Here is a 16,458-nt window from a genome sequence, read left to right as displayed (position 1 = left end):
TTTGCGACGCAGTTTGCCCTTTAAGATCTTTAACAGCATTTGCAATACCTTTCTCGATCTCAGACTTCAACCATGCCAATATGTTAGCTTTAGCCTCTTGGCCAGAGAGATCAGGGTCCTGGTTATCCTGCCTGTCCCCCAGGGCAGATGGAGTGGACATTTGAGAGCTTGTGGACTCCATACCACTGAGCATAGTCTCATTCACCTTGGGCTCTGATGGGCCTGCCTTTGATGCCATTCCCTCCAGGAAAAGACTTCCTCCCTGAAAAACTAAAGTGAAAGGGGGCGAACATTACAGGGCATTCAAGCTGTAGGCCCAGAAACAAGGAGCCCTCTATTATGGGGAAAAGACCCATTTTGCCCATTTAACCAAGATCACCCCCCCCTTCTCTTTTCGCGGGAGTGCATTTTGCTACTCACTGCCTGGGCGCATTTGTAGAGGCAGTCGCCGCTTCTCAGCCTTGCAGGCACTTTCTGATTCCGCAGCTGCCGCGGCTTTCCCCCATGCGTTCCCAGTAGCCTCAGCAGCAGCCGGGTCCTAGCTGACTAGGAACATCAGCTCTGCAGCTCATCTATGCAGCCCTTGCCGTTCCTGCATGCTGAATTGGAGGTGGGGAAGGACCACATCCTTCATTTTCCCCAATGAGCCTCACGCCTTTCAATTCCCTGTGTTAAGTCTTCTGTGAAGGATCGCTGCTCCGAGGAACAAAAAGGTCCATGTTCCTGCAGAGCAGGGCCGGAAAAAACTGACGCGTCTGGGGAGCCCCTCCCCCTTCTAGGATCGCAAGGATCATCCGACCCTGCGCAAGAGGAGGATGAACTACCACTGGTTACAACTTCCCCACTCAGGACCATAGGAGAATAGGCTATGACATCGTATGTTCTTTCCCCCCAGTACCTACCTTCAAGCGGGAATTCCTCCACAACTCCTGACTATAATTCATTATTATGCCTGTATCAAAGTTAACCTCAATGAACACTAAAGGAAGCCTGGAGAGATTAACTAATGAAAACAAAAAAGAAATGCTTGCAAAGGACTAAACTGTCACTAGAGTAACGTATCTAGCATTTAAATAAAGCATTTAAGTACTCTAATAGTTTCTTGTACATTATATGAGCAATTCATAATGATCATCTTGTAAGATAAGCAAAGATTATCCAAATGACTCAAAAGTCACAGAATTACTGGTCCAAGTAAAATCTGATCCAGGGAATTCCCAGTTCACATAGCTAACCACTATCCTACATCAGCTCACATCTATTTTTCATGATATAGCCGGGTGCTAAATATTTTTTCTGTAACATAAACCATCATGTGGCAGGTTGATTACTAAGCAGCATGATAAATCTTTAGTTTGTTTCTAAACAGCAAGTAACTCTCAAATCTTGAAACAGAGGGCTATATTCAAATACTCATTGTGCACAAGGTGGGTTTGTCAAGTACAACATGAGAATTCAGAAAACAGTCACCCTACAACATTTCAATTGACATTTACAAAGTATATAGTACAAAAAATGATACGCATTAATCCCTTTAAAATTGTTTTCAAATGAAAAGGGAATTACTACGTCACTTGAAGCATTTAACCTACAATATGAGTGACCGATATTAAGAGCAGAAGAGATTTCAGTTTCTTGAAAATTTTAATGGATGTTAAAATAGTCCCTCAGATTCTTTTCTGACTTAAAAGAATCAATACCATATTAAATCAATCAATACCATATTATACTACAAGATTTTGGCAACTCAAAACAGCAAGAGGTATTAACCCCTAAGGGTGTACTGCTTGTCAAACAAGAACAGACAATTAAATGAAATGTTATGTAATCATTAGTAATCCTTAATATCCACTGATATACATTTTTGATACACATTTAATAATGAGTAACTGTACAACCAACTTAGGCAAGTTCATCTTACCCATACATTCTTTAAAGAGCCCTTCCCCCCTTCACTCTCCAGGTAAGCTTATACAGGAGCACCAGGTTTTGTGTTACCTTCTCAAGAGAAAGACTATTTGTTTCACTCACCTTAGAGAATCAGAGTAGCAGAAATGAAGCATAAATTAGAAACTGATCAAGGATGAGTCTGGCTTTAGTGTAATTACTATGAAACACAAATGTCAAAACATGCAAAAGGCCAAATGTATTAAAACAATAGAATGCTTTCACTATGATCTTCCCAACTACACATTCTTGCCTAAATTCATAATAAATGTAATAAACCCTTCCTAGAAGGTTTAGAATGTGTTTTATGCAATTTGTAGCATATTCAGATTCTTACCTTAGGAGACCAAGCAAGATCCTGTAATGTTGGTGACTATGTGTGACCCACACTTCAAGGGAACTTTTGCCAAGCGGGCCAAACCCCTCACCAGCACAAGATGCCCTCTCTGTGGGAGTGCAGCATAAGCAGGCCAAGACGGGTCTCCCGCTAGCAACTGGGATGGGGAAGGGACTGAGCTCTGCTGGTCCCCCTCCCATCCCTTCTCTACAGGTTCCCCCCACAGCCAGTGGTGGGATGTCCATGGACATGGAGATTATCCGGTGAGCCCTCAGCCCCTCTGGGAACGTGAGACATAAACCAGGATTGGCAGAGGAAATAGTCAAGGGCTACCTTGCACAGCCCTGTGAGTTGCTTTCCACCAATCTGAGCTATTAGGCCAAGAAGGAGATGGTCTGGCCAGACCTCTCTTAAGGCTCAGAATCTCCTCTCATGTTCTCCAATGAGCAGAGAGCAAGCACGTCTTTTCCCATGTGGGCAACATTGTCAGCTCGCTTGCTCCCCTGGAGAGTTGAGCAGTTGGCCTTCCTGAAGGTCTACATACTGCTCTTCAATTTCCAAACTTTGGACTTCCAGAATGAATGAGGTGAGCCCACCTTGTGGCCTGCTTCCTCTGAGAGTCTATGAAGTAGGGGGAAATGCTCTTCTCAAGACTTAAAAGTTAGACAGAAAACCAGCAGGACAATTGATTCAGTTGGCACAATAAATGCACACTGCAATTTGGACACCACCACCCCCAAACACACACACCGCAAAACCACTAGCCCATGTTAGCACGAATTTCTGCAGATAACTGAGAAAAGAGGCCCCAGAAATATTGGTCTCTTGCCACTGGGATGGGAAGAGTCAGAGAGAGATGTTATAGAAAGCAGAGAATGACACACCGTATGTCACAGAGGGAAACCCAGAGAAATACCCAAAAGCTACAGACTGCTGTTGCATAATATACTGTATGTAATGTGTTGTTCTAATGTTAACTTTCATTGCAGGGTGGGAGAGAGATGATGATATAGGCTGCTGCAGAGAGAATGACTTGGGCTTCTCAAGCACCTCATTGTCAGTTTCAGCCTGAGGCCACTGGGTGGGAATTGGGATCAATCTTATGCAACTGTACTTAATGATTGCCATTGTCTTGTGCTTGTGGCTGGGTACTGTTTGGTTCTGTTCGGTGGTGAACCCAGTGCCTGACTGCTGTGAATGACACTGGTTCTGTTGGGCTAAGTTGCAACAGTGTTGCTTGCTTCAGTTTGGTTTGAGTGATTCTCTGGTATAATACTGGTCCTCATAGGGAACAATGGAGAGTGACTCGTCAGCCTGCTCAGGGGGTGCTGGGGTTTTGGAGGGGACATCAGTTTGGTTTTCTTGGGCTTCCCCAGGGATTAGCTTGCATTTGGGAGCATGCCTTGGCTGTGGTACCCTTGTCCACTGCGCAGGCGCACTTGGAAAAGAACTCGTAAATGTTCTCATCACTGGGGGGGGGGGGGCTCAGTTTGGTTCTGTTGGACTGTGTGGTGTGGAGCTTGTATTTGGGAGTGTGCCTCCGGCTATGGCAGCCTTGGTCCATGTGTTTCTGCAGTGGGAGTCAGCTTTGAGTTTCTTCCCACAATAGGAACAAATGGAGTGGCTGGAGGCACCTTGTTCAGAGCCTCACAGAATTGGAACCCAGTGTCCAATCTCCCTGAAACCTGGGGGAGGGGGTCTTTAGAGGACAGTCAAGAGTAGGTGCCCTGAAAATTTGGTGGATTTTGCATGCATAATGCCACCCCCATCCCCCTGGATAGCCCACAGATAGTTTCCCCCATAGGGAATCGAGAGTGGAGGTAGCTGGTGGCACGGGGGGGGGGGGGCCATAAAATGGCCCCCGGGGTCCAATCTTTATGAAACTTGGAGGTTGTTAGAGGACCATTAGGAGTAGGTCCCCTGAAAATTTTGTGAAATTCAGTCAAAACATGACACCCACCCCCAGGCAACCCAAATTGAGTTTCCCACAGGAAACAATGGCTGAATTTTCTCTGTATTATCAATCCCAAATTTACTGATTTTTTTCCTGTGTGCATCCCTACAGTGTGGCTTTAAAAAACTAGTTTCAGATTTCCTTCTACAATTCAGTGGAATTAAGCAACTGGATGGAACAGCTAGGACACATATTTAGCTCTCTCAAACACTGGTACATGCTTTTAGTTAATGATACCCCAAAAGTATCTACATCAAACTGTTTTAACTGTTAACAGTGCTTACCTGTAAAATTTCTTCAAAAAGTAGCATCTATCAGGTATTCAAACACATTTACTCATAGAACACTAACATTTTAAGCAATTAACTGACAGTCCTATAATTACCTTTTTATGTAGCAGAACATTTAGAACAATCACAGCCGTCAGGGACAACCTGAATTGAAGGGTCTTATAACTTAAAAATAACTTTAGTTCCTCTTTTTAATTATCCTGTGGAGATCTGTTCTTCATGGCTTTAAAGCTACACAGCTTAGCAAAAAGGGCAGAAGTTTCCTTACACGTGCCAATTCCCTGTACACCCTGTACAGGGTGTAAACCACTCTGGGTTCACTGGAGTAAATATTACGCTGCATATATACACAGAATGGGAAAAAAGGTTCAAGTAGTGTTTTAACTATTTCTACAATGATCAGATAAATGCATCATGTGAAACATCCGCATAGGAAATGCATCATGTATGAAGCACTTCTCCATCATCAATACACAAAGCATACAGTATCACTTTCTCTTCTTTAAGTACCAGAACACTTATTACATAGTATTTATATATTGAAAAGCATGTTGAGTCAAAAATTGTGAAAGGCTTCCATATTGATCTACATAATGAAATTCCTGAAGTCAAAGTGCTATAGGAATGGGAAAAAAGCGTAATTCAAGGAACCAAACTTTTTCTTGGTTTGTTTGTTTGGTTTGTTATATGAGCTGTTTTTAGTGCCATGAAACACCTCCAGTAATTACTGCAGAGAGGCAGTTTACAAATATTTTGAGTAAAATTAAGATACCACAATGCAAATACTTTGCAAAGAAAGCTAAATACTTTAATACACAACATTTCTACAGTCTATTTTAGACTAAAATGTGGTCACAGCTACCAGTCAATGAAGCACACAGAGTTACAATGTATGTAAATGCATCACCCATTTCTGCAGATACAGGATGTTCAACTTGTATTGAGATATTGAGAACATCAAAAATATTGTAGGCATTCTGATAGGATTCAGTCTCTCTCTCTCTCTCTCACACACACACACACACACACAGTGCCATTCTGACGATCTAATGAACATCTATGCCTGACAACTGTGTGAAACAGGATGCTGGACTAGATGGGACCACTGGTCCAATCCAGCAGGCTTTTTTAATGTTAGCATGAACAGAGCAATAATGGCACAAAAATTGGACACCAAAAGATCCTATTTTTCTCCCTTACTTTCATTATTAGTACATCCATAACACTTGATCCAAGAGAAAAGAGAGAAAAATATTTTCTCAACTATGCCTGTGGGATATCTGGAGAAAGTTTCAACATTTATCACAGGCAATTCCCTCCAGCTCCATCTGCCAGGGTTAAAATTGCTCCAAATATACTCAAGGTAATTAACTTGCCTCCTCTCAATAAACCATCATGCTAATTCCCTCCTCACAGTATCAAGAATTACTGTCCCACCCCTTACTGTCATGTTTTGTTCCTACCCTACCCGAATATTCAGACAAGGAGAAGACATATGGGGGGGGGGGGGAGATTCATTCAAAAGCAATTTCTCGGTTAAATAGCCACCCTCTTGATTAAGAATGATTTAATGTTGAACCAGGTCTCCTTGTGGAGGTATCACTTTGTGTTCTGTACCTGTCAAAGCAGAGCAAAGAATATAAACTGTCACTATGGAAACAAAATATTGAGGCTTGATAACTGTACATCCATAAAGAGACTGGCCAGTCTGATTTCTCATAGCCACTGTCTTGGTTTGTCATGCTGGCTAAAATAAGCCTCTGATCAAAATCCCAAAAGAAAAATCAGTATCTGCTTAAAAGCCAGAGAGCCCAAAATTTTTCTAGCCTGCAAGCAGGTTTTGAAATCTAACACAGGGGAGTGGGCACAACCACCAAATGGCTGCTACAGGAGGCAGAGCCAAGCAGAAAATGTCAAGGAGTGAGATTATGTATAACTCTAATAGTAACCCTTCAACATTTCAGGCAGATGTGGTTTAAAAGGGTGTCTTTTAAAATGAATGTATTCTTGTAAAAGTATTTTCTTGCATACATAACACTTGGCAAAAGCTCCACCCATTTTTTTAACTTGGTAGGCACCAGATTGCAGACTCCTGGCCTAAGCAGTCCCCCTTCATTGCATTTCTTTCCTCTTCTACCCACCCTCATAAGCATAGGAGAGTGTACCTTTTTGCATCAGCTTTAGAAACTCTGTGAAAAGACTTATAGGTCTGAGAAATTACCTGTCTATATTGGCTCTGTTTTACAAGCCTATGCCACTGTCCCTGGCAACTGCAATAAAGCAGCCCATATGATTTAATATAGTCTGCGTGCTGTTCCAGTAACTTTCCAACACACAAGCCAGCTGCTTTGAGGCATGCTATCCAGTTTGAAATTAAAAGGAATTAAGAGCAGGTGAGAAGCATCAAAATGGATACACAGCCAGGAATATATAACAGTATGTAACAGTGACATTTAACAGATACTAACAGATCAGTTTTTCTTCCTGTCTTACATTAATAATGCTGATGGTGGCACATATTTCAGCTCTATTTTGATGAGGATGAGGGCAGCTGGAAAGAGATTAAGGCCTTGCCTAAATTCTCCATGTATCACAAAAAACTATCATTTAGAAGTATTCAAAGACATGAGCAAACGAGAAAATTCAAGTAATACCAAGGCAAAAATATTGTACCTTTCTGTAATACCATCTTAATGAGGCCTTTCTTAATTTTTAAATTAACTTTCATTTACTACACATATGAACATACGTATTGTTCATTTTAAATAGGTATGGAGAAAGAAAGCCTATTTAGTTCCCAAAAGCAATGCTGTCAAATGAATTATTCCCATTTTCCCCATTCTCTCAAAACAATAATCCCATAATTTATATCAAGCTCTTAAAGTGGTAACATTTACACCACTTGGATGACAAGGCTCCACTGTATGAAACTTAACTAAGGCATAAAACTTTGACTTAATTATTAAAAAGAATTAAGGGCACCAACATTCAATTGATTTGTAAGATCAATTAAATGAACATTTGATTAATCAAGGATGCCAGTGTTTACAGTCATTGTCTTAAAAGAAATATTCTCTCTTCTTTCTCTCCTGCATAGGAAGGAATGCCTCTTAAAATGTTTGCCTGCTGTAGCACATGAATACAACCATCTGAAAATGAAATAATATTTTTTCCTTCAAAACTAGTATTTTCTTAATATGCACATTAAAATATTTTAATCTGTCAATTCAACAGTTCCCATTTGGCTTGCACCCAGAGTGAGTAATAACTGTAGTACCTGGATATGAAACTCAAAATGCTCAGCTGGGAGGCAGTGACTCTAGATCTCCTGTCTATCCATAATAGTAAAAGGTGAAGAGTAGGTGGAACTACCATATTCCCTCCTTCCTTCTGCAGCCCCATTCATTCCCAAAGATTTAGCTCACTCTTAGCAGGGCAAGAGAGGATGACACAGACCAGCAGCTCTCAAGCTTTTGGGATCTATTTCTAAACTTGCTGTAGTTTTTGGGACCTACTTGCTACCTTCTCTGTACTCAGCAGAAAGCACAGGAATCTCACATCAGTCAGCAGCACTACACGTTTTCATCATTTCTCCTCCATGTTTAACATTTAGTTTAACACTGAGCCAGTGTCAGACTAGACTCTGGGACAACCAGGTTCGAATCCCCACTCTGCCACAGAAGCTCATGGAGTCATCTTGGGCCAGTCACACACTCTCATCCTAACATACCTGGCAGGGTTGTTGTGAGGATAAAATAAGGGAGAATCATGTAAGCCATCTTAGGCTCCCATTGGAGAGAAAGGTGGAGTATAAATGAACTAAATAAATATAAGTATGCGGCTTCTCTGAACAACAGGTTGTATATCTGGGCAATTCTACATATGAAGAAGCACAACCTGAATTTGCTACTGACCTTCCCATAGCCTCCTCTCCCAGCTCATCCTGTTCCTCTTCTTCCTTCCTGGCCTAGCAACCTACATGACCGGGTGTCGTGATCCGTTTCTGGGATCCAATGGCAGAGCTGAGGCTATTGCTATGAGATCTGTGCAACAGATAGCTTGCAGCACTGCAGTGGTGATTCCAAAAGAGCTGAGCAAGTTTAAAAGTTCAGAAAGTTTGAGAACCAATGGCTTAACCAATTAAAACTCACTCATGAATCAACTAACATTATATTAATTGGCTCACATCTCAAATTAAAACTTTTAGCGTTACCATATCAGTTTTAGAGAATTCCGCAATACTGATGCTGAAGGTACAAAAGCAGGTGAGAGGTACCAGAAGCACAGAATTCATCAACTGAAGACCTTGCTGTTGGCACGTGAGGTACAGATGAACCATTAATTTAGGATCTAGAAGAAAACTGCAGAAATCGGAGTTGCAAATGCCATGTTAAAAAAAAAAAAAAGATTTGAGATACAGAAATGACATGTCCAAACAAGCAGTGGGGGGTAGGGGGGGAGACTTAATAGAGAATACCAATGTTTGAGAATACCAGTGTTTGGGAAAGATGCAACTTCTAGCATGCATTAGCTGATCTATGGCTTAACATATTTAAAACAATTAAGAAAAAAAATTGATTTCAACAGGAATATACCTACGTATTCATCTGTACAGAATTCTTTATTTTCAGAATAGATGCCCCTCTATTAAAAGTAAGTAATTGTATCAACCTATGAAATTCTTGCATTTCATGTCAGGGAGGGAAAAAAATATCATGTAGTTAGCTAACGGATAATTTTGTTTTACTAGCAGTTTTTACTTTTCAAAGACAGAGTCCAACTATTACTCTGGGCAAAAAAGGTACTTTAATAACTTGATATGAGGGGTTAAACAGATCTCAAAATTAGTTATAGAAACAAAAAAACTTAGAGACTGCAGTGACCACCTGCGGGGGGTGGGGGTGGGGTGGGCTTAATTAGATAGTTCCCCTTCTGCAATAAAAGAATAAAGCAGCAAAGACCAGAGAGAGAAATATTCAGAAAGACAGTGAGAAAATGTAACATTGCCAATTTCACTTTATATGCTAATTTAAGTTTCCCTTGCAATGGAAAGAGGTTAAATGACCCCATCAGTATCAGAGTACACGTGCATCTGATAAAGAGAGCTGTGGCTCTCAAAAGCTTATGCTACAATAAAATTGTCTTAAAGGTGCTACTGGACTCTCTACTATTTAGAGTACACGCTGTAATTTACAAATAATTACAGGGGGAGGGAATTGATCTCAGTAAGGTTAGGAAATTTTCAGGCGTATTGGACAGTTGAAGATCTAGAATATTTTATTAGTGCCCCACCCACTCCGGTACACAGTTACCAGTCAGACTCCACAAAGCTGCTGCAAGTTAAGAATATAAAGCAGCCGGCATTCTGGTGGAAAAGCTGCTAAATAAGGACAAATCCTTTAAAAAGTCATTATACTAATAGTCTTGCATCCAACCCTTGAACTATTTATTTTTTAAACCAGAGGAGTTTTAGCAGTCTTTGGAAAATATTACAATTCATTTGCTGTTAAAATTAAGGACATTTCTGGATTGTGCCTTACATCATTAGCATTACAATCCTTAATTCAGTCACTCAAATAAGGACATTCCCACTACCATTAAGGGGACCATACCAAATATATACATTGTGGTCCAAGTATCTACAGGGATTCAATATGGTCATCAACAAAAAGCATTTCCCCTCATTACAGGCAATTTGATTAATAATCAATACTGTATATTTCCAAAAACATGTATAAGTTTGGTGACCCACAAAAAGCAGACTATAAAGATAACCTAAACAAGGAAGCTTCAAAATTTCCAAACAGGTATATACTTACCATTTGTATCTTTAAAAACCAAATAGTGAAATTACCAAATGGTAATTACAAACTGACTTATTTCAAACCTTTAAAAGGAACAAAGCAAAACATATATTGAAAGTTACTTACAAGTATATACAGAAAAGAGCTTAACAAAACAGATTCTGCAGGTAGAAGTATAACCTGTGGATCAGAGCAATAAATGAAATCCTAGGCTAGTTTGCCATCAGGGATCAGCTACCAGATTCAAGGAAATGCCACTTAGTCAGCATTTTATATGTCACTGTCAAAACAAACGGACAAGTATTTGCTTGCAACGAGTCAAACCCAAGCTATATTGATATCCAGAAACACAGAACTATAATTATAGTAGAAGTTATACTACAGTTGCAATGTACTCTTGTTACGTCCTCCCCTTCCCTATTCCTCTTGATTTTTCAATATATGCGAACTCTCTCTTCAGAGATCCAGAATTCAGGCTACATGGGGAGAGTCTACTCTGGGACTGAATATGGGGCTCTCTTTCAGACTCAAGCTAAGTTCCAAGGAGGAAAAAGAAATGCAAGTACCACGTGCCACTCACATGACACTACACTATACAAGTGAGATTTTGCATTCTGATGTTACAAGGAGAAATAAGACAGCATTATTCTCATGGGGTGAGGGGCTTGCTGGAGACAGTTTTAAATCTCCACAGATGAACAGGCAAGTGGGTATCAGAACACCTGAACTTTTTAAAAGAAAAAATTAGAAATTACACAGATTAGGGATAAGACTGATCATGAACCTCATGTGAGCAGGACAATCATACTGACAAATCAAAATTAAAGTTTGTATCCTACAGCATATGCCCTTCTAAATGGCAAGGCAAATTAAAGTGCAAATTTGATCCTACAAGTACAGTTTCACCATCCCAAAGTGTTCCACAAAATGCTCTGTGTACATAAGCAACTCCCACTGTATACACCACGTATCTTCCTCTGAAGAGAGAAAATGGCAAGCTTCTGGGTGAACAGGGCATTCCATACAGAAGAAGAGCTGAGGACCTGATACCTACAGCAAAAGGAACTACTACAAGGTTTTTAGTTTCTGTATACACTTTTAAAAATCTAGAGTTGTAAGCAAATGCCATCCAAATATTCAAGCTGCTGATAAGAAAATTGTAACACCAAATATTTAAGAATTGCGGAATTATAGTTGGTGCATATTGTTTTGAATATAATATTCACATATGAAATCAGATTTCACAGCATGAACTTTATTTCATACCTGCTCTTTGAAATGTAGCCATTAAATATTTTTGTAGCAGCGCACCAACCTCAGGTAACTATAATCACTGCTACCAGCACTGTGTAATTTCCTAAATCTCTTTAACATTTTGGAACAGCCTTCTTTCTCAAAATACCTTTAAAAGCAAACTGTGGTTAAAATGGCAAAGTGAATATTTTGCCTATGATATTTTTTTGTTTCCCATTCTACTACCTCATTTTCTTCATCTCTACTTCATCTGAATGCTATAGTCTATAAAACAGACCACCAACTTCCAGACCTTAATTCACAGTTAAAAGGCTAAGGTGTGGGCCTTCAGGTTATGAGGTAACTGTGACTACATATCAGGCAGTTCAAAAACTGTTTTAAAATGTTTAAATTAGGAATAATTACATAGTGTGAATCCATCTATACTCAGCAATTTAAATTCCTAAATTGGACAAGTGTTTCTACATTTCAAAATCTCTGCATCCATTAAGCCTGTATGGATACATGATAGTAACTCAGTATTACAGCCCATTAAAAACATTTACAACCCTTAGCATCAAATCTACATTTCTCATCTCTTTCCTAATTCTTTTCTACCATCAATGAGGTTTAAGAATAATATAGCTTCTTAAACTTCATCTCACTATGCCTCTTCTTCTTAGTCCATCAGAGTCATCACTTGTTTACTTTAACACCAGATAACTGGCATGTATGAACCAACTAGCACAAATCACATCACCCTGAACACAATATATTTCAGTCGAGGCAGTTCACATGTCGTGAGTCAGCCTCACCCTGATGTGCACCAGCCTCGCTCTGCCAACCCCCTGCCACTCACCCCAGAGTCCTCCTCGGAGGATGGAAGAGCCAGCAGGGTCTACTCTGGAGCCAACTGTAGCTCCAGAGGAACCCCAGGAGGAGCAGCCAGGAACCTCTGAGGAGGCTGTTGTGAAGGAAGACTCCCACAGAGCTAAGAAGAAACCTGAACCAGCTGAGAGGAGAAAGAACAAGGCAAAGGCAGCTGTGTGGGAACAACAGAAAATTACAAGCACAGCACAGGGCAAGGCTATCAGAGAAAGAGGCAACACCTGCACCCAGTTAGGCAGATAAAAGGCAGATGCTGGGCAACACCCAGTGTGGAAGCAACTTCGCTCACCACTCACTGCTGCCAGTAGCTCTGTACCTGATCCTGCCTTGTACCTTGCCCTGCCTGGAACTGACTTATTGGACTCTGACCTCGGCCTGTCTCCTGGACTCTCCCTCCTGCCTGCTCCTGTATCTGATGAACTTATCGCACTCTGACCTCGGCATGTCTCCTGGACTCTCCGTCTTGTCTGCCTCCCTGTCTGACTGGTTCTTTGGCTCTGCCCTTTAGCTGAACTGCTGGACTCCCTGCGCCTGCTCTACCGGTGAGCTGCCTGCTTGCCTGGCACCCGGGTCAGGCATTCTCGTCTTAGACGCAACATCACATCTCCCACTGCAAATCATCAGGTGATGCACAAGCATATGTGAATCAACCCTAAGTTATATTAATAACTTCTCAGGTCTCCTAGAATGTAACAAAATAAAGACAAGAAAAATCACATAATAATGACATTTAAAATTTTGCAAGAGGTGAGACGAAGATTTTCCTTAAGTTAACACTTAATTCCAGCCCATCTTTCACAAGTTATTATATGACAGCATGATGACGCACCACAACTGACATCGACTTCCATGGACAAATGCGAGCCCAAAGGCACAGCAGTACCAAGCCAAAGGCAGCAATACACCACACAAAGATAGGCAGGAACACACTAAGAATGGTGCAGCCTGAAGTGACAAATAAAACAGCTCAAAGATCATTGGTTTTGGGTGGGCAGAAAGTACCCATCAGTGAGAACTGTGAGGATACTGCAAGTTCAGCTATTTCTTTTCAGCTGACTTCCTAAAGAAGTCTTAAAAGGGATAGTGGAGAGTCAAAGCAATGACATTTACACTATAGGGCCTCCTCAGCTGCTCATGTAGCAGTTATTCCAATACAGAAGGCAGGCATAAGACCCATGTCCTGCCTGAAAGGATAAAGCACGTAAGGGCAACTACATAGCCCAGACCTTGATAAATTTTCTTTGGATCTAGGAGACAGCCCAAAAATTTGGGAGCCAGGTTCCCTTTTTAGCATTCAGGGCATCATATTTAAATTAATGTACTTTCATATTATTGCTACTACTAAACCTAATCTTATGGTTTTCTCATAATTTTATTAATGCTATGGCAAAGACTGTTGCCTACATTCAGGGGATCATACCCTTCCACTGAGTTAGAGTGTTCCTAGTTTTTCCCCTTGTAGTTGCTCCAATTTCAGCAGCTACCTAAGAGGACTCCACAGGAACTAAGCATCATTGGCCTTTTCATCTGGAGGCTTCTGCTACAACACTTCTCCTGCCATGTTTGGCTTGCCTGTTGAAACCTGTGTCCTGCCCAGTTTTGGCACCTCTCTGCTTGCCCTCCTGGGAGGAGTAGATTGTCTTCCTTCTGGCAATGGCTGGCACATGACTTCCAGACCATCTGGTGAATACGTTCAGAGGATGTGACTGCACTGCAGTTCCTCCCACCAAGGATTACTACGATAAAAGCACTGTCTAATATTAGGCACCATGATGAACATTTCAGGTATGGTGCCATGATGCCCTGTTGCCTGAAGTTTGTCAAGCCCTAACATAGACCACTTCCTTTCCTTTCTGGAGACAAATACAATCTCACCAACAGTTTCAGATTTATATCTGGAGATTATACTTCTGAGAAATCAAAAATTCTCTTTACTTTCTGCATTATTTCCATCTTCCAAGCAAGACAATTCCATCTCTGCAGCTTTAACACAGATAGGTTTATTATTTTTAAAGGAGAGGAATCATTCAAACAGGGATTGTAAGCACCCCCCCCCCCCCCGATTCTGATGTAGCATATTTCCAGGAGGACTACACTACATGCTTTATACTGGAAATTGAAAGCTCAAAAGGCCTTCCAAACGAGAATTAAAGCACTTCTACTGGCAGTAATATTTAGAATCCACATCACTGATGGCAAAAATTAGATATATGAAAAGTAGAAACGTATTATTATTAGTTTAAAGACGTACAGACATTTTCTGCATTATGGAAAATTATTTCATGAGGCCAAGTTCATCCCATGACTCCTGTGGTAACTTTTCAAGAAATTAATTTCAAAGAGAGAAAGTATAGTTGGAAAAAAGGACCTCAACTTCATTCAATGCTTATAGGTGAAGGAAAAGAGTCAAGTGCTGTTATTTATGAAAAAATTTACTTACATTGTCCATGAAATTTGGCTTAAATCCTCCCTCCTGCTGTCTCCTCAGTTCTTCCTGTTCTCTCTGGCGAAGCATCTCTTCTTCACGCCGTCTATGCTCTTCTTCATGTCTAAAAGTTATACATAGAATACAATTTTCCTTCCATATACAGAATACAATTTACTATTTTTCCATACTCCAAACCCCACCCCAAAAACCTTTCTCGTTCATGAACATGTCAAGTCACCCCCAACCTATGGCGGCCCTATGAATGAAAGACCTCCAAAACATCCTATCATTAACAGACTTGCTCAGATCCTGCAAACTGGGGGACGTGGCTTCTTTGATGGAGTCAAGCCATCTCGTTTTAGGTCTTCTTCTTTTCTTACTGCCTTCCAATTTTCCTAGCATTATTGACTTTTCCAGAGAACCTTGTCTTCTCATGATGTAAAAGTACGATAGCCTCAGTTCTGTCATTTTAGCATCTAGGGAGAATTCAGACTTGATTTGATCTGGTGCCCACTTACTTGTCTTTTTGGCCATTCATACTATCTGCAAACCTGTCCTCCAGCACCACATCTCAAATGAATCAATTTTCTTCCTGTCAGCTTTCTTCACTGTCCAACTTTCATGAACATACAGCTACAATATTCAGTCTTAAGGAGCCATTTATCTCAACTATTCTCTACTTCAAATGTCAGATTTGGACTATTTTTGGTATCAGCTGGCCAATATTTCATATACACCTCAACAGTCCCTCTATTCTGAAATAAGAACTTTGAATACTAAAACTATAATAAGAAACAGAGCAGGCACCAGTGGAAGAGACTGATGGAATCCAATACCACCATCAATGTCAGTTATAAATACCAGTTCATCTATCCTAGCATTCTTTTATGGAGGAGAAAAGAGAAACCTCACTGAAATCAAATAGAAAGTTGCCACTAGCTTTTTTCATTCATTTATAAGACTGCATTGGACTAATGCTAGTTTAACAATTCAACCACTGCCCTCCAGCATAACCTATATATGAAAAAAATACCTCAATTGTATTTGCTTTCGTTTCTGTAGCTCCTGATTTCGAAGTTCTTCCAAACGTCTCAGTTCTTCCTGACGCCTCATAAGATCTGCCAACAGTCAAAACAGCAGCTAGTCAACTTTCTTTGTAACACAAATTGCTGTATGTCTCTGGTGCTTGATACAAGGATACACACTAAAAATGGTATTGAAATATTTAAATGGTATTGAAATATTGTCCACTAGTTTAAGATTTTTTCCTATTGCTTAGAAGTTATACATCAAGAGATTTCCTAATGCACTTCATGTGCTGACTGCCTCCCTGATCTCCTGAAACAGCACAATACATCTTTTGAGGAGGAGGATAGTGAAAATAGATTTCTGACCGCATATCATTTATACATGCTACACTAAAACTTAGTGGATGAGAGCTGTCATGAGACAGAACTAACTAACAAGTTTTCTCAGCAAAGTAAATTAGTTTCAGAGTACATGAGTACATCAATGCTATAATTCATGTAAAGTTCCCCATTTAATTCCCTAAAAGAAAAGGGTGACCATGTCTTTAC

The 16,458-nt window shown here is 40.5% G+C and overlaps 1 protein-coding gene across 2 annotated transcripts in view; it reads right to left on the bottom strand.

Annotated features, from left to right (window-relative positions):
• Positions 1-16,458, bottom strand: part of PSPC1 (paraspeckle component 1) — a 94,144-nt gene that overhangs the window by 50,854 nt on the left and 26,832 nt on the right. For both annotated transcript variants that reach the window (XR_008596728.1, XM_054975033.1), the window contains exons 5-6: positions 15,915-15,999; positions 14,894-15,002 (exon numbers count right to left, since the gene is read on the bottom strand). Coding sequence is in view for 1 of the 2 variants with exons in the window: in XM_054975033.1 (XP_054831008.1) it covers positions 14,894-15,002; positions 15,915-15,999 (194 nt within the window). In the remaining variant the exon portion in view is untranslated. The remainder of the gene's footprint in view (positions 1-14,893; positions 15,003-15,914; positions 16,000-16,458) is intronic.

This window comes from Eublepharis macularius, chromosome 3 (genome assembly GCF_028583425.1).
Source record: "Eublepharis macularius isolate TG4126 chromosome 3, MPM_Emac_v1.0, whole genome shotgun sequence".
NCBI lineage: Eukaryota > Metazoa > Chordata > Lepidosauria > Squamata > Eublepharidae > Eublepharis > Eublepharis macularius.
Note: the sequence above shows the minus strand (reverse complement) of the source record. Positions and strands in the feature narration are given on the sequence as shown.